The sequence below is a fragment of the Cydia amplana genome, chromosome 24, assembly GCF_948474715.1.
Source record: "Cydia amplana chromosome 24, ilCydAmpl1.1, whole genome shotgun sequence".
Taxonomy (NCBI): domain Eukaryota; kingdom Metazoa; phylum Arthropoda; class Insecta; order Lepidoptera; family Tortricidae; genus Cydia; species Cydia amplana.
Genome location: NC_086092.1, coordinates 7,641,410 through 7,666,433, shown reverse-complemented (window position 1 = coordinate 7,666,433; position 25,024 = coordinate 7,641,410). Strand labels below are relative to the sequence as shown.

Genomic DNA, 25,024 nt, shown 5'->3' with positions numbered 1-25,024 from the left:
TGTTTCGGAGAGCCTAGGTCTCCTTTCTCAAGCACTAACAGTGCGAGCAGCGTTCACGACGGCCGTGTATCGTGTGTGTGTGTGTGTGTGCCGTGTAAGATATGTGATGTTCCACGGCAAAAGGTACCATTGCCCTGGCTGAATATTGGAGCGGCGTTCATAATAGCGTAAGCCCCAGCCGCCATAAGGTACCTTTTGCCGTGAAACGTTACCTACATATCTTTCCAATTTATATCTAGTGAATCACTAAAACCATCCCATCGGAGGTGACATGATAAGATGTTATTGTAAATCTTAAAATTTATAAAACAAATGCTGTGAAAAATATGGGTCAAAAATAGTGCGCCGACCGGTTCTTGTTTTGCTCGGCCGGCCGGTGTGATAACAGGTGCGCTCAGTTTGTGTTATATTGCAATCATTATGTTGTTTACGAATTACACTAAGGCCTGAGTGGACGCTCGCTCGGCGACGCGTGCAGCGTGGCTGTGGGCTCACGCGTGATGTGAGCAGCGTGCACTAAGGCCGCTCCTATACGTGCGCATTTGTTTAACATGCACGCCGCACGCCCCGCCCCGCTGCACGCACAACAAGAGCGTCCACTCAGGCCTTACACTGTGTTTTAAGTACTGTACTGTATATTTTATTATATTTTCTACTCCCGTACTTTTATTTGTCATTTAAAAGGTCGTACACACACCTTTTAAACCCCTATGTTATAGTTGTTAAGACAAGTCTTTAGTCTATTCCCCAAAACAGTATTTGTGCATACACGCAGTATCTTTTTGGCGATTTTACGATACTTCGTGTAATGACCACTTAAAAAATATTGAATGAAATACAGTATTGCCAACCTTATTTTAAATGTCATCTCTGACAAATAAGTGAACCATAGACATGTTTTTTTTTAATTTCATTCATTCTTTTCCCGCCCGTACCCTCCATTTTTGCTACTTCTTGAATTAAAAATATTTGTTAAATTTGCAATTTTATTTCAAAGTGCTTGGTCGTAGAAAAAGTATTGTATGCAACGTTGTTTAACAGAGTCAAAAAATACTCGTGGCGTCTTTATTAACAATTTGAGGCGAAGCCGATAATTGTTAATAAAGACGCCACGAGTATTTTACGCCACTCGCCTTTTCACGGCACTCGCCTTTTTTGACCTCTCTTAAACAACGGTTGCCTAAAATACTATTACCGTCCCTACCTCTGCCTATCTATCAACTCTATGAGATATAAAGTGTCGTGAATATCGTGAGCCCTCAAGACTCTTAAGTCTTGAAAACTCGACTATATTTGAGAATTGTATATTTATTTATTTTATGCGTATGGATGTAAGAAAACGTCTTTGCCGCCTTTGAGGCGTTAAGCCTCTAGATCTAGTCTTAAGGGTTCGAGTCTTTAAGCCTCGAAATGAGTGTTATCACAGCGTTATCTAGTGTTCTAGATTTATAATAGCACTAGCGACCCGCCCCGGCTTCGCCCGGGTTAACAAATTATACATAAACCTCTTGAATCATTCTATTTAAAAAAAAAACCGTATCAAAATCCGTTGCGTAGTTTTAAAGATCTAAGCTAACATAGGGACAGACAGCAGGATGCGACTTTGTTTTATACTATGTAGTGATGACATACCTGGCCGTTACTCTGAACTTCGATCTTGTATCCGGGGGGCAGAAAGGTGTTGAACCCGACTATTAGCTCCGGGTGCCCCTTGAACAGGTTCGATACCCGGGTGATGACGCCCGGGGTGTCAATCCTGAAACATAGCCTAGGTTTAGAAATAGAGTCTGTTCGGAAAGAGTCGTGAAATGTATTGGGCCCCATACATTCCACGACTATTCTCTTTCCAGACTCTACTAGCTCATTAATCAAATCAGCTTCTTTTTTACAACTGTCAAAACGATTTGCTAATACGGAATTTATATGAAAACATGTGTAGGTTGTATTATTGGTCCTATAGTTCGTTTTTTTTTGCATTAGAAATAAGGTAAACAATCTTGATGTGTCTTTTAATTGAAAAACACATTTTAAAAATAAGTTACGATAAATATGTAACAATTATGAATCTAATACGATCTTTTATAGTCTTCTGCTTTCATAAGTAATAGTTATTGATTTTTAAAAAAGTGTTTTTCAATTAAAAGACATGTCAAAATCGCTTACCTTCTTTCAAGTTCTTTCTAATGCTTAAAAAAACGAAGTATAGTCAAATCAGTTTCTTTTTTAGAACTGTCAAAACGATTTGCTAATATGGAATTTACATTTTTTTTTTTTATTTACACATCACAAAAACATAATACAAAGAACTTAGAACTAAGATGCGCCACAGAAACTTATGAAAGTTTATGCGTGGTGCAAATGCATCACTACGCTCAAACTGCATGTTGACATGAAACATTACATTGTGACGTGACGGTCAACTCGCCTACTTTTTATATTTCAATCCGATTTATCTGTTATCTATGAGTTTCTAATAATTATCTGGTGTTTTATTTCGTGCACAGTGAGAAATAATTTATTTTAAGTATAGGAAAGTACCCAATTGGGACTTTCTAGAGATTAGAGGTCATAGTAATAAGAAGTTTTCTGTAGACATAATGTCTGTTATTATCTAGAATCTGGGTTGTTCTATAAATGTAACTTCAAAACAGCTATTTTTTTTTATCAAAATGAGCGCAAAAAAATTAGTGTATAAGAGGATAACTTTATTTATTTAAATTTTTTAGTTTAGTACCTACTCCGTGAAATTGACAAATTTGGACAGTATCTAAACTGTAGAAAATCTTGGACTTTAACACAAACGTCATGAGTGTGGATATATGTATTGCTATTGTGTGTTTTTATTACAATATATTTGGTGACTTTCCATCTATTCCATTTTAATAAATAATAAAAAAGACTTCAGTAGGAAGGCAGCATGCGTGTATCACCACAGTAAATCTGTTTTTGCACATCGCATGTGTTTCATCATCGTCTTTTTATCTATAGAAATGAGCACATTATATTTTAGGTAATTGAATGATACAGCTTCCTGGGACACCATCGGAACCGGAATCTATTTAATGGGGTCGGCAACTGTCAAAGGTTTGCATAGATGGCGCCATCATAGCTTATTCCTTTTTCTATGAGATTTGGCTTAAATCCGGGGCGTTAAAAAAACAAAAATTGGCATAATTCTAGGGATCGGCAGGGCAAGCTACTATGGCGTCATCTGCTAAATACTTCGACCGGCCAACCCCAATATACAGTCAGCAGCAAAATATGCTAAGCGGGCGAGGTGTTCAAAATTACCTTGACGCGCTCTTGTTCTCTTAACAATAAAGTCGCGTCAAGATTATTTTGGACACCTCGCCCGCTTAGCAACTATTGATGCTGACGGTAGTCACCACACGGGATTGTTACGCCATTTAGGGTTCTAGCTAAATCGGACATGCCATAGCATAAGTATGGAACAACCAAACCTAACCTACCCTAAACCTAAATGGCGTAACACTCCCGTGTGGGGACTGTACGACAGAAGTTTAACAAAATGTACCCACGTCTGACTCTTGAACTCCTTCATGATGTCCAGAAAGTCGTTGTAGACCTGTGGCTGCGTGTTGAACTTGTATTTAACCAGGTCTAGGTAGGAGAGGGCGTCTTCGACCTTGAGTCGTTGGAACTGCGCGCCAGGCGGCGCGGCGGGCGGCGCGCCCGGCGGGGACGCGCCCGGGCCCGGGCCCGCCGTCGCCAGAGGCAGCTGCGGCGCCACCGGCGCGGGGACCAGCTGCGGGGAGAAGGTGGACTTAGAATGCCGATAGAATAGAATAGAAATATTTATTTGCCTAAACATGGTAATTGCATACGGATGACAAAAGTAAATTAATTTAGTATCACATGTTTAGCCAAAATATGGCATGCAAACTTAAAGCTAAAAAAAAAAGCCCTTTATTACAATGTCAAACTTTACCTAGTAAACAATCTAAAATCATTAACATAACATGCAAGTCTAGTAGAGTTTAATTATTACATACATTATAAGGATATTATTAATTAATTTGAAGTCACTATAATATACATTTAGTTAATAGAGTAATCCAGAAAATCGTTTATAGAATAAAAGTATTTATCTCTTAACCATTTGTGTAATCTGGTAGATGTAGGCTTACTGATGTCTGCTAGCTCTATTCTCAGAATAACACATTGGTGGCGCGGGATGGAACGATAGACACGATCTCTGACGCGGTACCTAGATGCCAGAGGCCCATTTCTCGAACGGTATTAGGGCCAGTTGCACCAACCACATTTGACAGACTGATCAACGTCAGCCGGCGCGCCCCGGCGCTTTACTATACGTTTACTTTAGCAAACTCTTTAACTATACGTACAGTTTGGTGCAACCGACCCTTAGACTGGAGGCTTCCTGATGTCTGCTGGCCGGGTCTCTATTGTTTCCCAAAAACTTGTAAATCATAATGTATTGTCTACCCGCATTTCGTTAGTCATAATTCATTTGGTTCAGAAACGCGTCACTTTTCAGGATTGCCATAAAACAAACCTAACCTACTATAGGATAACCTAACGAAAATACTGAAAAATTAACCGTTTCAGTTTTATGACTAATGATAATATGACAAACAATACATTATGACTTAAAACTTTACGGGAAACAACGGGACCCCCCGCTAGCTCTTTCAGAAACAGGGAATCATTTTGGAGCCTTCTACTCTGCTGCGTCACAAACAAAATGGTTCGGATTCTGTTCATACATATAAGCATGTTCAGGTATTTAAGACCACTATCACCGCTTTTATGTAACTGGCCAATTCGTCACGATATTTTAGAAATAAAACCCGAACCGTGAACCGTAAAAATGTTCTGCAACTATTTATATTACAAAATAAGTGATGGTAATATATTATTTGAGAGACTTCAGTAGGAAGGCAGCATGCGTGTATCACCACAGAGAGTCTGGTTTTGCACATCGCATGTGTTTCATCATTGTCTCTGTATCCAAAGTGAATCTGCTTATCGCATATTGAGTTTTAATTGAGCATCGTGTCGTATCAAACTGTCAAGGATAGGGCCAAAGAAAGAAATACCTAGAGATTCACACACAAGAGCGTAACTCTTAATCTTAAATTTCTGACGATGGTTCAAACGTTACGATCGTTGAAGTACAAGAAAAACTGTATTTTTACAGGAGGCCAATAATCCATTACAGCCAATACAATGTCAACATTTTCATGTAACAAAAAAAACATAGTGTTGGCTTGTTTTGGTTAACACATTCAGTGCCGAAAATGCGACTATCGTGTATTTCAAGATTTCGTTCCCAGGCCGGACGACCCGATAGTCGGGATCGTGATGATACTACAGCTTTATATGACGAAATTTTTGTGGCCTGGTGCGGATGTCTTCTTTGGCTGGGTGGCAATGAATGTGTTAAATTATAGTACTCGTGTAAACAAATAATTACCGTCTGCAATAGCAGATGGGTATTAACGTCTCAGCCTATAACGTACGCTCAACGCTGATGTCGCTGATACCGGCAGCCAAACATTGATTAAAACAAACGTGTGACGCTCAGCATTTTTTATTTAATCGTATGGCGTATATACATAAACATTCTCAAACAATATGTAAGTAGCTAAATAAAATAATTATAAATCCACATCCCGAGCCACGAGATTACTAATTTAGACAGATCTTCCGGGGGACCTGGGAAAGAGTGCAGAGGGCAGCTCTGTATAATATGCTCAACGGTTTGAACCTCTTCACCACAGTCGCAGAGCACAGTCTCGCCAGCCATCAGCGTTAATCATGCGTCCGTGGCCCTCTGAAGAAACCCCCACACTAGCGTCGTCGCGTCGACGCCGACGTTCAAAAGACGCTAGTTTGAGGGTCTCTAACAGGGATGTTGCGGATGCAGATTTTTTGACATCCGCGGACGCGGATGCGGATATTTAAAGGCTCACATCCGCGGATGCGGATGTCAAGATTAGGTAATTAGAAAACGTCAAATATTAAATTTTTAGTCTTTTTTTATTAAAAAAAAACGAAACGTTTAGTATTTGAGCAAGAATAAAAGGTGCGTTATATTTAATAAACAGTAACTTCGCCGACTTTTCTGGATCTAGACGATTTCGTTATAGGTAATGAAGAAATTACCTAGCACTTACGCCGCCGCTAAGACGTTCCTGTACCGGCTTTTTCGACATCCGCACCCGCATAAGCTCCGCATCGATTTTATGCGGATGCGGATGTTGAAAATAATGCGGAAGTTCCGCGGATGCGGATATTCGCAACATCCCTGCTCTTCACCACAATCGCAGAGCGCAGTCTCGCCAGCCATCAGCGTTAATCATGCGTCCGTGGCCCTCTGAAGAAACCCCCACACTAGCGTCGCCGCGCCGACGCCGACGCTAGTTTGAGGGTCTCTAATTCCCTGTGTGGAGTGTGTGTACTAACCTTGTGCCGTAAAGGTGGCTGCTGCGGCTGCGGCGGCTGCTTGGGGTACTGCACGCCAGCCTTCATGTAGTTGATGACGGGCGGCGCCGGGCCGGCGGGGCGGGCGCCGCGAGCGTACCCGCCCACGGACAGCATGGCGGCGGGACCTGCGAGACAGGCCGATGGTTACATCTGCGTGTTTAAGGCCTGAGTGGACGCTCTTGTTGGGTGTGCAGCGGCCACTCAGGCCTTACACTAAGGCTTGAGTGGACGCTCGAATCGGAGCCTTCGGCGGGGCGTGCAGCGTGGCGTCCGGCTCCCAAGGGATTTGGGCAGCGTGCACTAAGGCCGCTCCTATACGTTTGCATTTGTTTGACATGCACGCCGCACGCCCCGCCCCGCTGCACGCCCCGCCCCGCTGCACGCCCAACATGAGCGTCCACTCAGGCTTTACACTTACACTAATAGGCCTGCCAAGAGTGTGGTCATTAGGGCTCATTTAGGCGGTGTGAGAACTCGCATGAGAGTTTCATTACATTGCGTCATTTGATCGGTCGGATGAATTGATGTAACCTCAATGGTCCGCAATGTAACTAAAATCGTATACGAATTCGCGCACCGTCTTCTTCAATCGGTCCCTCAATACTGAGGATCGTGACAGCATGTCCTTCTGTTGAAGACCAGGTTCCTCCATAGGGTTCTGTTCCCCGCCAAGCGCATGGCCTCGTGCATTTTTAATTGCATAAGTGCCGTGATTTGAGAACAACATCTAGTAGGGGATAGTTCTTTGTGTTATTATTAGTAATATATAGTATTATCTTACTTCAAAATTTGCCTCTAATTATCAGATCTGTATCCTACGCATCTTGTTTGGTAAATCTTATGCTTAATGCCCCACAGTCCTCACGACACAGGCTCGACCTAGTGTGAGGGCTATTGTTTGTTCTAAGAAGCTGTTGTACATATTCAGTAATTAATTTTAATTTAATTACTAAGGTTTCATGTCATGTCAATTTGGAAAATAAAGATATTTGTATTTGTATTTGTATAGTAGGGGGGGAGGGGGTCGCGCACCGTCTAAACGAGCCCTTAGACAGGTGCGGCCACGATTCGCAAACAGCTCACTCACTGCCCACGCGCTAAATGAATGCCAACTTACAATTAAGAATTTAGATATATAACTTATATAAGCTAGGCTATAAGGAAAATAAATTTCTAATGCACGTTTCATTTATTTATTCAAAACCAACCGGGGCCCTATTTAATAAACGTTACAATTCGACAATTTTGTAAAAAAGTAACATATTTGTTAAATTTATGTACAAGTACTGTTTAATAAATCCTACAAATAAGTAAGAAGCTTACAAGTAAATAACTTACAATTATTACCATTACTAACATTGTTTAATGAACGTTTACATATGTAGAAAACACCTGTCGCTTTCAATTACAATATTGTACTTACAAAATTGCAATTGTGAAGTACAATTTACATAAAATGTAAGTTTTTTTCTAGAAGTTCTTAATGAATGAGGGTAGACTTATTTGTTACTCATTAAGAAATTATTAAATTGGTTTACCTATTGAAATCATGGAGATTTTATCTCTAATATACGAGAACAAAGATATATTATTCGGCCGGTGACGCTTACTATTTTTGAGGATTTAAGCCATTTAAGGTTCTAGCGAAATTGGACATTCCATTGTAAATATTAAACAACCAATTTAAATAGTATATAATAATATTCCATTAAATATTCTTTATTTAAATAGAACCCTAAATTGCTCGACAATAGCGGTACATACCTACTCGTACATCTAGGTATGTACTTATGTTGTGATTAAAGTATCTTGTTCAAGATCATGCCCTATTTTTAAAAGTAAATATTCGACGGTAGTCTTGCTCACCCGAAATTTTTCGTTGAACGAAAAATCCGTTACATCAAAAGTAAAATGTATCCTTTTACGAAAAATTCGCCGATTCCGTTGAATTACTCGTACATATTCGTTATCACTATCTTCACTATTACTGTCACTACTTGTTGTTAAAACCCTGTTTTTCTTATTCAGATCGTAAAGCACACTTCAAATCAAGTTTTGACACAGCATTAAACACCTGTCGTAATTATATTACAATTTACAAAATATGTAAACTTGTCAGTACAATTATGTGTTTAATAGAGTAAATTTCCATACAAAATTGTAAACAATCACCTGTAAGGTGAAAATGTTTATTAAACAGAATTATGTAAAATTGTACCTAAAATTATACAATTTTGTAAATTTTCCACTATGACAAATTTGTAACTTATAATTTTTATTAAACCGAAACATGTAGAGTTGTAACCTGTCAGGTACAATCTACAATTTACAATTTGTAATGTTTATTAAACAGGGCCCTGGATATCGAAATAGTTACTTCATAGTATCACAGTTGACAGTTGTAATGATAAAAACTAGAATATTTAATGAACATAACTCACCAAGTATTTGTGGTTGGGCCGATTGGGCCAGAGTGTGCATATTGCTTGCACCAGCTTGCTGCATCTACAACAAAAGGAAAATACGTTGTTATTCATACAAATACTCCAAATGTACATTCAGAACCATCTAATCTTAAAATTAGGCAAACTGACGACTTATAGGTATAATTATTCAAAAGTAATTGAAATTTAACCACTTTAATAATTTGATATGCCATATTCTACAGTAAAAATACGAAACAGTTTATATACATATTTAATTACACAAACGGGTCTACCGCGATATAGTTTCATTGAGTTCCGTGACCACAGCTGGTGCAACTCAGCTGAAACTTTTGAATTTAAGGTAAAAACAATGAAACTATATCGCGGTAGACCCATTTGTGTAATTAAATATGTGTATAGAACGCGAGAGTTTAAAGTGTTATACAGTTTTTATAGTTATGAAGAAAATCGCTTGTTATGCGTATAAAAAGCATTACTTCACTCATCGTGATGGTCGTAATACTAGTTTTTATTGCCTAGATCAGCGGTCGGCAACCCGCGGCCCGCGGGCCGCATGCGACCCGTGAACCTGTTACTTGCGGCCCGCGAGCCTCCCTGGCTATTTTGTATGTAATATTGACAAACGAAAATGTCTAGTCTAGTCATAAATATTAACAAAGTGCGGCCCGCGTCGACTTCGTTACCTACTATGTGGCCCTTGGCTGCTAAAAGGTTGCCGACCGCTGGCCTAGATCAAAGGTAAGTTTCAGTATTAATAGTATGATATAGAAATAAATATTACGATAAGCACTGGAAGCAGTTTAATTTAGTTTTTACATCCGCAAAGATATTTTAACCGAGATCCGCATGGCAAGCTACCCACCCACTATTTTCGAACTAAACGCGCAGAGTTAAAATTAATGTATGCAAAAAACCACAAGATTCATGGATATAGTACGCCGGTTTAAATATAGATCTCTGAGTAATCAGCCGGGAGAGTTCGTAGGAAGCGTCAGATGACGCTTGTTTTTATATATTATACCTACTCGTATACTATGTTTTATCAAAGAGAATTTGAAATAGAGGCGGATTGTCAAAGTAAATTATAGTAGCAGTAAATTTACTGCTATCTTGCGACAGAAGATTAAAACTGTTAGAATGCCATTTGACTTCGATCTTTATTCTTTCACTAATATGTGTTACTGTTAATTTGTTAAATATCAAAAATAACGCAATCTACTCGACACTAGGCCAAAGGTATGGTGCAATCTTTTCGAGCGGTGGAGTTATACCTTTGGCCTACTGTCGAGTAGATGGCGTTAATTTTTGACATTAAACAAATTGACACATATCAGTGAAATAATAGGGATCAAAGTCAAATGGCGTTCTAACAGTTTCAATCTTCTGTCGAAAGAAGGCAGTCAATGTACTGTGGCTACATAATTTACCATGACAAACTCTCGATACCATTGACTTATATCTCAGGACTGGCCTTACGTGCACTAAAAATGGTACTAGTTCAGCGGTGTCACTCACGAATTCGAGCCAATCGTGTTGTCTAACGCAACTAGTTGCGACCAATCGCGCGGCCGCGCGCTTGATGCGAACTCATCAACCAATCGCGTTGCAGCGTTTTCACACCGATGTACTGGCCCCATTCATGCTCCATTCGTATTGCCCGTTAGGCTAGTCCTGAGATATATATATGTCAATGCTCTATACACTCTATTATCTTTGATATGAGCCATTGCCGATCGATGAGAATAACTGATAGCTTGACAACAGCCTGTAATATTCAGCCATGTTGACTGCAGTGCATCGATGTCGGTTATGACTGCATAATATAGTGTTTTCCTTTAGAAAATAGTGTCGGCTATTATTTACATAATTCTATACTGCCCTGCTTATCGAATACTTATACTTGCTTGAAAGACATCGTTTAAATAAAGAACTTATTCGAAGATAACAATATAAACAATTACATGGCTTTTTAACTGCGATTACTGCATACCTAAGGTATATTAGCCGTACGTGACTGTTATTTTGAAAGATGAAATTATTTTGAAAGATGAAATACTATTTTGTACACATATCAATCCCTATTTATCCATACTTGATTTGCAATGACTAAAGTGAACCAAATGTCATCAATAATGTCAAATTTTCGATATTAAACTTTCGTAAGACATATTTTAAACTGTTTATACGACAACGGTTTCACTCACTTGAATTTTTAGTCGCTATTGGCGACATGTTTCGGGCCCTCAAAATTCAAGTGAGTGAAACCGTTGTCGTATAAACAATGTCAAATTTAATGAAAATATGACGTCTTTGCTTATATGACGACTCCCTTAATACTTTGTGCTGTTCAAGTAGGAGCAAAGTTAGCTTGTTGTTTGTCCTAAGGGCACCCCGGAGGTGCATGGCCCCCACAAGATCCATCCACGCCTTTCTGTCTTGAGCAACCGTCTTAGCCTCGTTCCAGCTGTTCTACGGCTGTCAGCTCGTTCTGTACGCTGCGCCTCCAGGTGTGTACAGGGCGTTTGCGGGCTCGCTTTCCGCCCTGAGGCCGCCACTCAAACGCGATACTAACTAGTGCCGTTCGTATTAGGTCCTATTCGAAGGGTATGTCCAATCCATCTCCATTTGCGCCACGCTACTTGGGCGATCGGAGGTTGACGGCACATACTCCACAAATCCTCATTCCTTATGATCTTCGGCCAGAAAATGCGGAGGATCGACCGGAGGGACTTATTTACAAACCTTTGTAGCTTGTGTCAAAGTTAGCTTAGACATGCTTAAACGGACTATATCAAGTTGCGACTCGGGTTGTTCTTACCGGAGAATGGCCCTTTTGTAAAAGTAACTACTTATTTACTGTATTTTGTATATGTTATCTTTTCTGGGCCAGTTTAAAACAAACACCGACGAAATGTTATTGACACACCTCGCCACAAGCGCCGATAACATCTGATAACCCGCTGTTTACTCGCTATCGCTAATGACTGGTGTGTTATTGTATTTGCAATATTTGCATACAGATACAAGCTTTACAACTACTCTGAAGCATCGTGGACTATTGATTTAATTCTTAGTAAGCTCACTAGATGGCGCTGCGATATTCCTTCTAGACATCTCTTAATCGCGCCATCAAGAAATACAGGAATTATTCTTATAATAATTTACTCTCTCTCTTTTACAGCTAATGACTGGTGTGTTATTGTATTTGCATACAGATACAAGCTTTACAACTACTCTGAAGCATCGTGGATTTCATTCTTAAAGCTCACTAGATGGCGTTGTGCCTTACTGGGAAATTAAAAAGCCACACTTAAATATTTATTTTATTTTGTTTTTAGTATTAGTTGACATAGCGGCAACAGAAATACATCATCTGTGTAAAATTTCAACTCTCTAGCTATCACGGTTCATGATCATGAGTTACAGCCTTGTGACAGACAGACGGACAGCGGAGTCTTAGTAATAATCCCCGAACCCTAAAAATCAGCAGGCATTTCTGCATGCTACATATAATAAGCGTTGTATGTAAATATTCATTTTATTAAACATTGTACGTACTAGCAATTCTAATGAGTAGTTTTTAGGGTTCCGTACCCAAAGGGTAAAATACGGGGCCCTATTACTAAGACTTCGCTGTCCGTCCGTCCGTGCGTCCGTCTGTCACCAGGCGATATCTCACGAACCGTGATAGCTAGACAGTTGAAATTTTCACAGATGATGTATTTCTGTTGCCGCTATAACAACAAATACTAAAAATAGAATAAAATAAAGATTTAAGTGGGGCTCCCATACAACTAACGTGATTTATGACCGAAGTTAAGCAACGTCGGGCGGGGTCAGTACTTGGATGGGTGACCGTTTTTTTGCTTGTTTTGCTCTATTTTTTGTTGATGGTGCGGAACCCTCCGTGCGCGAGTCCGACTCGCACTTGGCCGGTTTTCTTTAAATCATGAAACTGTTCATTAGATTCTTGCATGCTATTGATTGCATGTCGTTCGATTGGCATAATTGATTCCTCAAATGCGGATTAAGTCTTCACTGTGGACTTAAAAAAAAAAGGAGTTGTCATATGTCATACATATGAAAATACTACCGGATTTTAATCCAAGTGTATAAAAAAATGGACAAAGGAATTCTTTATTGAAACAAATACTACAATAAATAAATATTATAGGACATTCTTACACAGATTGACAAAGTCCCACAGTACGCTCGAGAAGGCTTGTGTTGTGGGTACTCAGACAACAAATACATAGAAAACACCCAACACTCAGGAACAATTAAATGCCCTTACCGGAATTCGAACCCAGGACCGCGGCTTCACAGGCAGGGTCACTACCCACTAGGCCAGACCAGTCGTCAAATTAGTAAAATAATGCAGTAGAGTGTAGTTTTCAATTTAACAGCGGAATTAGTGTATTCTTAGTATTCACTAGTTTATTGTGAAAATAAATAAAAAAAAACAAGAACCAACCTACTCTTTATTAAAAACATAATTATTTAAAAAGATGTTTAATTGAGTTTGTTAAGGTGTTCTAAATTTCTATGAAAAAATCTAAAAGTGTATCACATGATGTTTTTATAAGAATATTGAGCACCTAGTTTACATGATTGACGCATTTGAGTGCGTAGACGCGCCTTAAAAACCAATTTAGATATAACCTCTAGCTGCCCAGATGTCAAACCTTGCCAATAAAAAACAATTTTGACTTGTCAAAACAAATATTCAAATTAGAATGGAACACGTTATCGACAGTGTAAACGCGCCTTAAACAGGAAGGTCTTTACTCTTTAGTCCAGCCATCCTCAAAGTGTGTTCCGCGGAACCCTAGGGTTCCGCGACACCCCTCCAGGGTTTCCGCAAGAATTTAGAATTATGCTTATTACTAAAAAAAATACACTTCTAAAAACTATTGTTTTATTGTAGGGTTCCATCAAGTATTTCGCTTTCCAAAAGGGTTCCGTCAAAAAAAAAGATTGAGAACCGCTGCTTTAGTCTATAGTTCTACTAGCGACCCGCCCCAGCTTCGCACGGGTTATCAAATTATACATAAACCTTCCTCTTGAACCACTATCTATTAAAACAAACCGCATCAAAATTCGTTGCGTAGTTTTAAAAATCTAAGCATACATTGGGACAGACAGCGGGAAGCGACTTTGTTTTATACTATGTAGTGAATGTAGTGATACCATTCGTCTTCGGCAGTGTAACCGCGTCTTAAGCACCTGTTTCGATATAAAAAGGTTTACACCACGGACGCTATCGACAGTGTAAACGCGCCTTGTACAGGAAGGTCTATAGTCTGCACCATTCGTCTTCGGCAGTGTAAGCGCGTCTTAAGCACCTGTTTCGATATGTGAGCGGCGTTCGATAGAAATGTCAATGCACCCAGATTGCACAAACCAGTTCGGGTGGTGTTTTGGTACGCGTCCAATCCAACACTGGAAGGCTGGTGCGACTAGGACCACTTTGTTAATCTTTAATAGACCTTATAACTTTGGAATAAAGTTTAATGTTTATCAAAGTGTGTTTATGGCAACCCTATCCAAGGTCTTACAGGCGTATTCTTAATTTTAATAACAGGATATGAATTCGATTTGGATCAGTAAGTGTCAAAGGTGACGTTGCGGTTGAAGAAATGTCACTTTTGACACTAAAAGATCAGATCCATATCTAATCCATATCCTGTAATGAAAATTAGAATACGCCTGTTAGTGAGTATTAAAATTAAGTATGTATGAAAGATATTACAGCTACGTCATATAGTTCGTCTTTTATTTTGTTACATTCATTTGTTTATTTATACTTTTTTCTACTCCAGCACTTAAATGTGTCAATTAAATGACTGACAGTGATATCTATAGCAATGTCATTTGAATGATTTGTCTATAGGCTCATAAGATGACTGCTAGCAGTCATCTTATGAGTATAATACAACTGCTTTTTTTTTTAAAGATACAAGTTCCGATCATCTTGATTGAAAGAGGTATGTTTTCATTTACAATAATAACTCTTTTTTTTTTTTAATAATAACTCAATTTTTTTTAAATAATAACTCTTTTTTTTTAATAATAACTCTTTTTTTTTAATAATAACTCTTTTTTTTTAATAATAACTCTTTTTTTTTAATAATAACTTTTTTTTTTTTTTTTGCTGCAGCTGTCATAGAAAAAGTAATGTATGCAACAGCTCATAATTGGTTCTTAAAATTCTCGGGTCTTTTTTTACAAAACTCGACTACGTCTCGTTTTGTAACTTCGACCCTTGAATTTTAAGAACCCTTATTATATCACTGTTGCATAAACTACTATTAATTTAACGACACGGTAAATCAAATTAATTCAGTATTTCAATTCAAGTGTGTCCATTTAACCCGGTCAAATCTATTCTTAGTAATGTTGTAATCACTACATAGTACAAAACAAAGTCGCTTCCCGCTGTCTGTCTGTCCCTATGTATGCTTAAATCTACGGAACTACGCAACGGATTTTGATGCGGTTTTTTTTTAAATAGATAGTGATTCAAGAGGAAGGATTATGTATAATTTGTTAACCCGTGCGAAGCCGGGCGGGTGGCTAGTACTGTATAAACCTTAAAAAGGTATAGATTTAACAATCAGCAGCAGAGGTTTGGCATTTCTAGATCTAGATGGACCAGCAGAATTGGAGATGGACTGGCCACATGTTGAGAGACAAGCAGGAAAAATGGAGTAAGATCGTAACGGATTGGTACCCAAGAGGTTGCACACGGAGTCAGAAGAAACCTCGAACAAGATGGGAGGATGAACTCAATCACGCAGTGGGCCCAAAATGGAGAACCCCAATGGAAAGAGCTAGAGGAGGCCTTTGCCAAGCGGCACACTGAGCTTAGAGACATACTCTAACTCAGTACAAAAGGGCTTAATAGATAGATCTAGATAACAAGCATACCTGGGCAGGTGACTGAGGCAGCGGGGCAGGCTCATCCGGGGCCAGCCGGGGCACGCCTGTTCGCTTCATCATGGTGGATCAGAGGGCCATCACAAGATCACCTGGAACGTTACATCCTTACGTTAAAAATTATCTTCTAGTTTTTTATTTATTTATATTTAAACAGTAAGGGCCAGAGGAAACCTCGAACAACTCGAACACAGCGGGCCCGAACTGGAGAAGAGTGGCCCACGACAGACCCCAATGGAAAGAGCTGAAGGAGGCCTTTGCCAAGCGGCACACTGAGTTAAGAGACATACTCTAACTCAGAATGAAAGGGCTTAATAGATAGATAGAAGAACAACATGAATAATTGACAATGCTTTGTTAAAATCTGTATAGCTCGGGAGACACTTATCCCACGTACGCAACGTATGCAATGCATTATGACATCTACACCCTAAAATTTGTATGTTTAGATACTTGTCATACGCAACGCAACGCATGACAAGTATGTTTCTTTCTAAGCATACAAGTTTCAGGGTTCAGATTGTCATAATGCATTGAATATGTTGCGTACGTGGGATAAGTGTGTCCCTGCTCCCTGCCTTAACTACTACACTGTCAATAGCCAATGCCTTTACATGAAGGTAATTTCATTTTTGCTAATAATGTTTCGATTCTCAATAACAATACCAATTTTAACAGATATTTTTTTATATGAAGGTTTAATGAAGTAAGCATGACACAATGAAGGAAAATAATTTGTGTTATATATTTTTTTCTCAACCTATTATGTAATGTTATTGTTGATTATTTGAAATTTTCCTTTATAATATCAAATATTATGTATTCTATAAAATTAATAGATTTATTTTATCCTCCTAAGACTCAGCAATACAAGGGAAAAATCCAAAACTTGTCAGTGAAATTTGAATCTACCATGTAAGAAAAAGAGTTTCATTTCATTTCATTTATTCATGCTAAACAACATACACAAATATACACAAATATAAGTACATGTCATATTATGAAACCCGGATGGGGCATAGCAGATAACTTATTTGATTTTGTTTTGTCTGAAAATTGAAAGAAACAAAACAAATCCAACCCTGTTCCTATTGAAAATTATTCAAATTTCATCGAACTAGTCTTATAGGTAGGACTGGGCCTTTTTTTTTAATAGTCCGTTTTATTGTCCCACTGCTGGGCAAAGGCCTCTCCCCTTGATCTCCACAGCTCCCGTTGTTGTGCTTTTTCCGGCCAGTTACTGATGAAGGCGTCTAAGTCGTCCCGCCATCTCTGTCTGGGCCTGCCACGTCCGCGCTTTTTTTGCGGTATCCACTTGGGCCTTACGAGGAAAAAATGTTTTAGCATTTTCGGCACGCCATAACCTATGGTAGAGTTTGACGCTTCCAATGTTAACTATAATATACCCCTTGTACGCAGCTGACATACCTATCTCAGGTAAGCAACGGGAAATGGGGGACTATGAGATAAGATGATTCTTGTTAGTCTGACCATAGAGAAATATAGTAAGACAAGAGTGCTCACTCCATACATCAGTTCAGACTATTAATTTCAGTGTCTACATCTAGCATCGCGTAGCGGAACTATCAGTACTGCTACTTGACAATAGATGTAGCACCGCCCGGAAAGTCTTATCTCAACAGCATAAGACTTTCCAGTTGGTGCTACATCTATTGTCAAGTACTAAAACTGATGTACGGAGTGAGCAATCTATGTATTTTTTTCTCTATGGTCTGACGTAATTTTACAGGTTTTCATGAGAGATCATCAACAAACTGCTGAAATATTAGATCATTTGTATAAGTACCAATGATATCTAAAGACTTTTATCTTTATAGTAATTATAGTACAGTCAGCAGCAGTAATAAGTAAGCAGGCAAGATGTTCATAATGATCTGTTGTATAGTTTATTTTAACCTCTAGCATCCCACAGTCCTAAATTAATGAAAGAAGTCTCTATACAGTGAAATCTCGATAATCCGGCACTTCGATGGTCTGGTATACCCAGTAATCGGGCACTAAAATTGGAGTACCACAGTAGAATTTTCTTTGACTTTAGTATTTTAATAAAATGTATTTCTACGACATGCTAAAAAACACATCAAAATAATATGCAGATTTGCTCTAATTTCCAGTAATCCGAATTTTCCAGTAATATGGCTCTCTTGTGTCATCATTAGTGCCGGATTAGTGAGATTGTACTGTATAAATTTAAAAAATATATATCTTATTGTTAAAATTACCAACTAAGGAAGAGTGGTGCCTCTTAACACAGGTATTTGTTACTCAAAAAGAGGAGCCAACACTTACAACTGTATACTTAAGTAATTCCTAAACCGAATAAACGTCTTTTCAATTTCATTTTAATTTTAAATGGGTATGTATGTGTCCGTTGAAATTTGTATTGTATTAAATTTGCCCTTACATGACTTTACATAGGCAGTTTGTATTTGTATCAAGTTATGCAACATAACTTTCAACTTGTTTCTGTTATGTAATCAGTGTGTAGATTTAGATATAAATAAAGTTAAGGTTATAAATTGTATACCTACCTCTGCAATAATTTCGTATAAATGCACTAGTTAAATTACATGGTTTTTCACAACATAGACTTTAATGTTAAACCTATCGATTTGACAGGGTTATATGCAGTTGCACCATTGCACGTTTCAAATGAAGAAATATTTAAAAATACTAAGCTTTAGACTTAGAACAATACATATAAAAGGCAAAAATAAGTCTGTACCTCACCTAGTCGCATTTTGTTAATGTCGGTTTAGTTAAATAGATAAAAATAAGATGATAAGTTGGCATGTGATTAACATGTGGGCTGTCAAAATCTAGTCATAAATGTGGAATTTATGGTAAAATATGTACAACTAAATCGCTATGAAACCAAAATATGCCAGATTTCAACAGTATTTTACTTTGTTTCACGACTTCATGCAGACATTTTCAGAGAAAATTTGAAGCCTTATTGCGACATAATGATGCGAATTCAAATGAGGTTATGTTTTTCACAGAGATTAAGTAGCGTGGTCATTTATGAAAATAACATAGGTAATATATTATTTGCTTTTTTACCGCATGGCTTAGCACGTGGAGATATATGCGGGAAAGAACGTGTCAGTTATCCTCAAGGTGACTTATTCAAGGCCATGACCCGTTTTTTTAACAAAATACAATCAAAACCATTTCAACACCTAGTTTTCAGAGTAAATCATTGCGCAACTTTTCCTTATAAGGTTAGATTACTCCAATGTACCATGTTGGGACTATGAAGGACGAATATCACGTATTTTAATTAATACACATGCCGTTTACTCACGTAATGACGATGAAGCGTAACGTACTCCAAATATAGACAAAGCTTTTCACATCACAGAACTAACGTTAATGTAAACGTATTACACAAGTTTGCGTTGAAATCTAGCTGAAATGGATTCCGACAAAGATGAACAACTTTTACCCAAGCCGTTTTGAATTTGGAATTTCAATTCAATGATTCCAAAGTACTTGCTCTGGTCGTGGCACCCACACAAGTTTCGTTCAGAAACCGGTCCGTAGATAGATACATCGAACCGAAACTCGTACTTATTTATAGCGGAAAACGTACACAAATCGATAATCCCGGAGTAAGCGCAGCAAAGCCAGCTAGGTATTTATTAGTTACGTGGTAGATAACTTTCAATACGAATTTAATTATTGTATTGCACGAAAAGGGAAATTAATTTGATCACTCCCGCCTAAATTCAAATTACATTTTGGAATTCGGTTTAATAACCGGAAGTCTTGACTTTTATTTTGAAACGCAACAACGAAAACCTTATTATTATTATTCCACTGTGAATCATAGCGAGCGGATCTCATTTTAAAGAATAAGTTGATGTTGTATAAGGATAATCATCTTTCAGATTAAAGCAGTAAAGTCCGGTTTGCATTGGGCCGGTGAAAACGGGGACGGAGCGGCAGTATTCGTCACCGACGTAGAAAATGGCGACTAAATACCAACAATTACATAGCGCGACTGAACATCAATGCGAATTTAATTCAGAGAGCATTAAAGCCTACCTATGCCTATTTAAAGAGCACACTCTGTGAGGCAATAAGATTTAAGCGACTATTTATCTGGATGCATGGAGATAAGGGAACGCGGCACTAAACGATGTCCTAAACCACTCAAAAATAATACATACCGATCAATCCTGAGCGAGATTACGTCAAATCTTCAATCTTCTGTCGAAATACCCTTTTGTAACTTAAAAAACTGTGGTAAGGCAAGTGGTGCCGATAATAACGCGTCACGATACGCTCGCGAGCATATTCGTGCGCCTCCAAATAGCGCAACGGCGCAACTTTTTCGAGCGCGGCGTCAACACGGTCAGGTGGGCGAGGTTGCGACACTGCCATAGCGCTGTCTCTGTCTCGCGTCTCTCGCTCTCTCAACAGCCTGCCGTCTCTCTCGCACTCGCGGTAACGCAGGCCCGGGACAGGAGGGACGCGAGCGGAGGGCTCCGCTGACGAACGTCGCGCACCAAGCTGCGCGGCCGACTGACTGCACGCAGCGCCTCCACCTCGGACCTGACCGAATAATCGAGCCCGGAGCTCCAACGCGGAGCGGCAACGACGCCTCCGAATAATAGTGAGCGAAACGGACGTGCCGCGATATGAAATGCCACCACGAACCTCCACGAAGGTGTTGGACCAAAACAAATCTCCTTTCTCTAAAATTATACAACAGTTGCAATCGAGAGCACGGCCGGGCGCAGCGTCTTTTCCCGCCAAAATCTTTCCATTTTCATACTCAGAGCGAATCACCCATTAAGACTTATTTACGGAGATGGTCGGGGAATGTTATGTTTGTTTCAGAGGGTTGGGTTACCTTGGCAACAGATAGCTGGCGCAAGGGGAAAAAGATAATAGAATCAGATAGCTGAAGAGCGAAATACGGCGCTCTAGGAAAATCGAAAGGTTACTGCAACATAGCAATTAACAGACACGCATCTGCTTTGTTAGTTAATGGTTATACAGGTTAATATATGTTACTATATATTCCAAACTGGATAATACTATCTGCCTCACTGCCAGGTGAGGTGAGATATGGCGCATTCTATTCTATCGATAAAGGGCAAGGGTCGACTAAATAAATGAACCAGGTTTACCTTCAATACTTTATTTAGTTAACTAGCTACTGTGCAAATGTTAGTTGATACAATACAAATACATTTAGTTCTAACTTCTAATCTAATACAGGTAGTGCATGTAATGAGGAAAGTAAATATAGCAGCTCATTTGATTGTGATTAATAAATTATAGCTAAACAAAGCAAATGCTAAACTAACTAATTAGCAGATATAAGTAATACATATGGATGTGATTCTAGGTGAGGAGAGGTGGCTTATAATTAAATATTGAGTTTTTACTGTAAATTGTAAAGTTTTGTAAATATAAACATGGCAGGCATAATTTTGTCAAGATTTACATGGTAAGAATAGAGTATTGCAAGTAGCTTATCAGTTAGTTAGTATGATCTGTTCTTTTTTTGGAACTTGGATACAATGATCTATCAAACACTGCATTGTAAAGTACAACAGGGGCGAATTTGCCCTAAGGCTGAGTAGGCCCAGGCCTAGGGCGGCCAGATATTTGGGGCGGCAGTCTATTATGATGGGTGCTGAGAAAGGGGCGGCTAGTGATTACTACAGGGCCTGGGGTGGCAAAGACTGTAAATCTGCCACTAGATTCAACCCAACATAGATTTAACGTAATCAATCAATATTTATCAGCAATGCTCTTGACATAACTTGTTATCAATTTATCATCAATGCAGATTGCAGAATGAATAGATCTTTTTTTAGTAGCTTGGGTTAGAAAATTTGAATCAGTTTTACATAAGATTTGTGTAAGATATAAAAAAACGGCTTATAACAAGGGACATTGTAAGTAATTACCTGATTTAATTATGTTTAGATTTTGTTATGTTTAGCTATTAGTTTTTGTTTTAGCCTTAAGTAATACTAACATTATTCTTTATTGTTTAGATTTTTGTTACTAACCAATTATATGGATAATATGCGTCTGAAAAAAAAAAACAATTTCAATTGAATTTTGCATCGCATGGAAAATATTGCAAAGTTGAATTACAAAAAATACAGTGAAAAGAATCGACCTTACGCGAATTTTTTAAACCAACCAAGTTCGCGTCTAAAAAACACAACGCAACCAAACGCCCCATGTCTTCAGAGAAAGTCTGTTAACTTAAACCTTATTAATAGACAAGGTTTATAAAACCATAAACAAATTAAGCCCTTGCTACACGGTCGCCGACAAGCCTTCTAACCGTCTGACCTTGGTCTGTCCTTGGTCAGTTTTGGTCAAATTTTGTTGTAAACAACTGTCTACACGGTCCGGGACGGACCAAGGCCACGCGGTCTGGGGGCTTGTCGGTGACCGTGTAGCAAGGGCTTTAGAAGTCCGAGGCGAGCGGTAAAAAAGACAACCAAAAAAGGCAGTCCTTGAACAAAGTAAGAATCAAACAAAAAATCTTTGAAATAATATGATCAACTACTTTTTACAAATATCGGACCAAAAGATTAGCTAATCATAACAAACGATGTTCTGAACTCAACACTAAACACCATGAATATTTAATATACAAACTAGAAGCCAAGCACGTACAGGAGTGACGTAAACCCTGTTATTGTACAGCTTGTGTATATATAACAAGTATCTATATGTTACAACGGACTAGGACAATATTGTTATGTCTGTGTAGCCGTGATAAACGAACGCACACAAACAGAATACCTACTTATCTCGGGACGCAGAGGCATTAGCCTCAATCAAGACTCGTTCATCCGATATTGGAATCTCATTATGAATACGATTACAATCGCAATTCGCAATACAACATAATTTATCTGCCATGTTAAATTTATCCATTGTTACAAGCGGATGATACTGAACTTATATATAGCCTTGAAATTTCTTATCGAACAAGTGACTGCTCGCAATTACCAAGAGGGCGCGACGTTGCCAACATTCTGTGCGCAACTGCGTCTTAATTTTACATTTACTAGAGCCGCCATTTTGTTTTAATTTATCAGATGTAACTCGCGAATGATACGGTTTGATGTTTTAAGACTTAACAGATAATTCGTCAGTCTCAGAGATAAACTAGAACTAACATTTAACAAAAACTGCATATGCATGGAAAACCATGCCTATTTTTGATTACGTAATCGTAGCTCTGAAAAAAAGTACCTACGTGGTCAATGCATTCCAGATTTCATATCCATATGACATTTACGGGCGTTTCAGGATATCGAATAGAGGCAGATATGGATATGTGCCGATAGGTGTATACCGATCGTTATTGCAACCCCCGGACTATGCAAGGCATATCCATAGCTACCTATGTAGCACAACGTGTCGGCGCAATATGGTTGAGGATACGTACTTTGTGCGAGTCGGGAGTCGAGGCCAGGTTTGGAGCGCTCGCCCCGTCATCCCAGGGCAACGCTCGAGCCGACCCACAACCAGATACATCACAGATTCGTACATTTTAACGCAAATTCCACGGTATCGATCACGCACAGCCGCCATTTTGAACCGACACTGAGCGAGAATGGGCGCGCGACGTTGCCACGTCGCCCGTTTCCAATCCACACATCTATTTCTGGCTCCCTCCCCCCGCCATGCCGCGGAGATCGGCAAACAGGCAGCGCTCGGAAAAACATTCATGACTAGAACTGTATCATAAAATGTATAACTACTTTGCGTCTTATTGGAACGCCTTATTGGAAATAGAATTAAAATCTAGTCGGCTGCGGGCGAACAAAGAGGTGAAGAGGGGAGGGGAAGCGACGCAACTGATTATGATAAGATAGTGTGTATGAAGATGTAAGTACGCAAGTGTGTGTATCGGGCGCTCGCCCGGCTTTCACCGTAGCGCTTGCGGGGCGAGGCACGGCCGCGCAGGACCGCGCCAACATGTGCCATTGGCCACCGCAGAGATCGATAGACAAACAACGACGAGGACGCCGACCCACATTCGATTGTAGACCTTGCACCGCTAGTAACAGGGGCTAGTTTGCATCGGCGAAGACTATAAACAAACTACCGCACGACCACACTGACGTCCTCCACGTAGATATGCACGAACACAGGCGCAGGCAAACGACGCGAGCGGACGGCGAAGCGCGCCCGACCGATGAATGTATATCATCAATGTATTATGGCACTTTTCTAGAGTCGAAAATCCTCTACCGTAGCGCGCCAGCGCTCCCTATCGAGGGACAAAGGGCCGTTTTCACACGGAAAACAAAGGGAAATGCCGGTTTGACGATAATAACATATTTTTTGTTTATAAAATTAAGTTTTGAACAACTGATTTTAACTGGACCGCGCGTTGCCAAGTCGTCTAGTAGAGAGCGCGCGGGCTATCATTATGAAATTTAGATTATGAACGCACTCTCAAGTTTTAAACCTTAATAAGATATATGCCGATTTGCTCTTTTACACGATTTATATACGTACAGATAGGTGTAACGTATGGTGTAATAGATGATAAATGTTTAGTCAATATGGTATTTTAAATTGGTTCTAAGTGAAATATAATCATTTGTATTGAAATAAAGCAATTAAGTACACTACTAGAGAGCATAATAAGCTGAAAATAGTAAAAGACGCAGTCTGACAACCAGTCACTTACCTGTATTTTTACACGAAACAGTCTTCTTTCTTCACAATTCTCACGGCAAAGTCACTTCTCGTCAATGTAATCAAGAAACTTAAGGTATTTTAAGGATTTTAAACAATTTGATATGCACAAAAAAATTATACATTCCATAGAGCATACGTCCTTCCCGCATGAAGACAGAACGCGAACTGTGGGTTTAGTTTGGGTCGGTTGGCAGGAGGGGAGCGGCGGGCGGAAAACGGAGAGCGGGCGACCGGGGAGGCAGAAAGCGGGCTAAATCTTATTAATTTAACAATATTATCTTAACTGTTATGAATAAGTAGCATATTTCTATAATTTTGTTGATATTTTTATCAAGCTATATTTTAATTGCAGGCTGAATTGGAATTGATTTACGTTAAATAGAATGGCATTTGAACTAGACTTCCTAATCATGGCCGTATTGACACTTTTTTATGTTGGTGAA

The 25,024-nt window shown here is 39.1% G+C and overlaps 1 protein-coding gene across 1 annotated transcript in view; it reads right to left on the bottom strand.

Moving 5' to 3' along the window:
* Positions 1–24,772, bottom strand: part of LOC134659069 (paired amphipathic helix protein Sin3b) — a 73,082-nt gene extending 48,310 nt beyond the window's left edge. The window contains exons 1-6 of the mRNA XM_063514675.1: positions 24,571–24,772; positions 15,849–15,949; positions 8,913–8,976; positions 6,451–6,596; positions 3,540–3,766; positions 1,633–1,756 (exon numbers count right to left, since the gene is read on the bottom strand). Coding sequence (XP_063370745.1) covers positions 1,633–1,756; positions 3,540–3,766; positions 6,451–6,596; positions 8,913–8,976; positions 15,849–15,920 — 633 coding nt within the window. The 5' untranslated portion in view covers positions 15,921–15,949; positions 24,571–24,772. The remainder of the gene's footprint in view (positions 1–1,632; positions 1,757–3,539; positions 3,767–6,450; positions 6,597–8,912; positions 8,977–15,848; positions 15,950–24,570) is intronic.
* Positions 24,773–25,024: the final 252 nt, after the last annotated feature.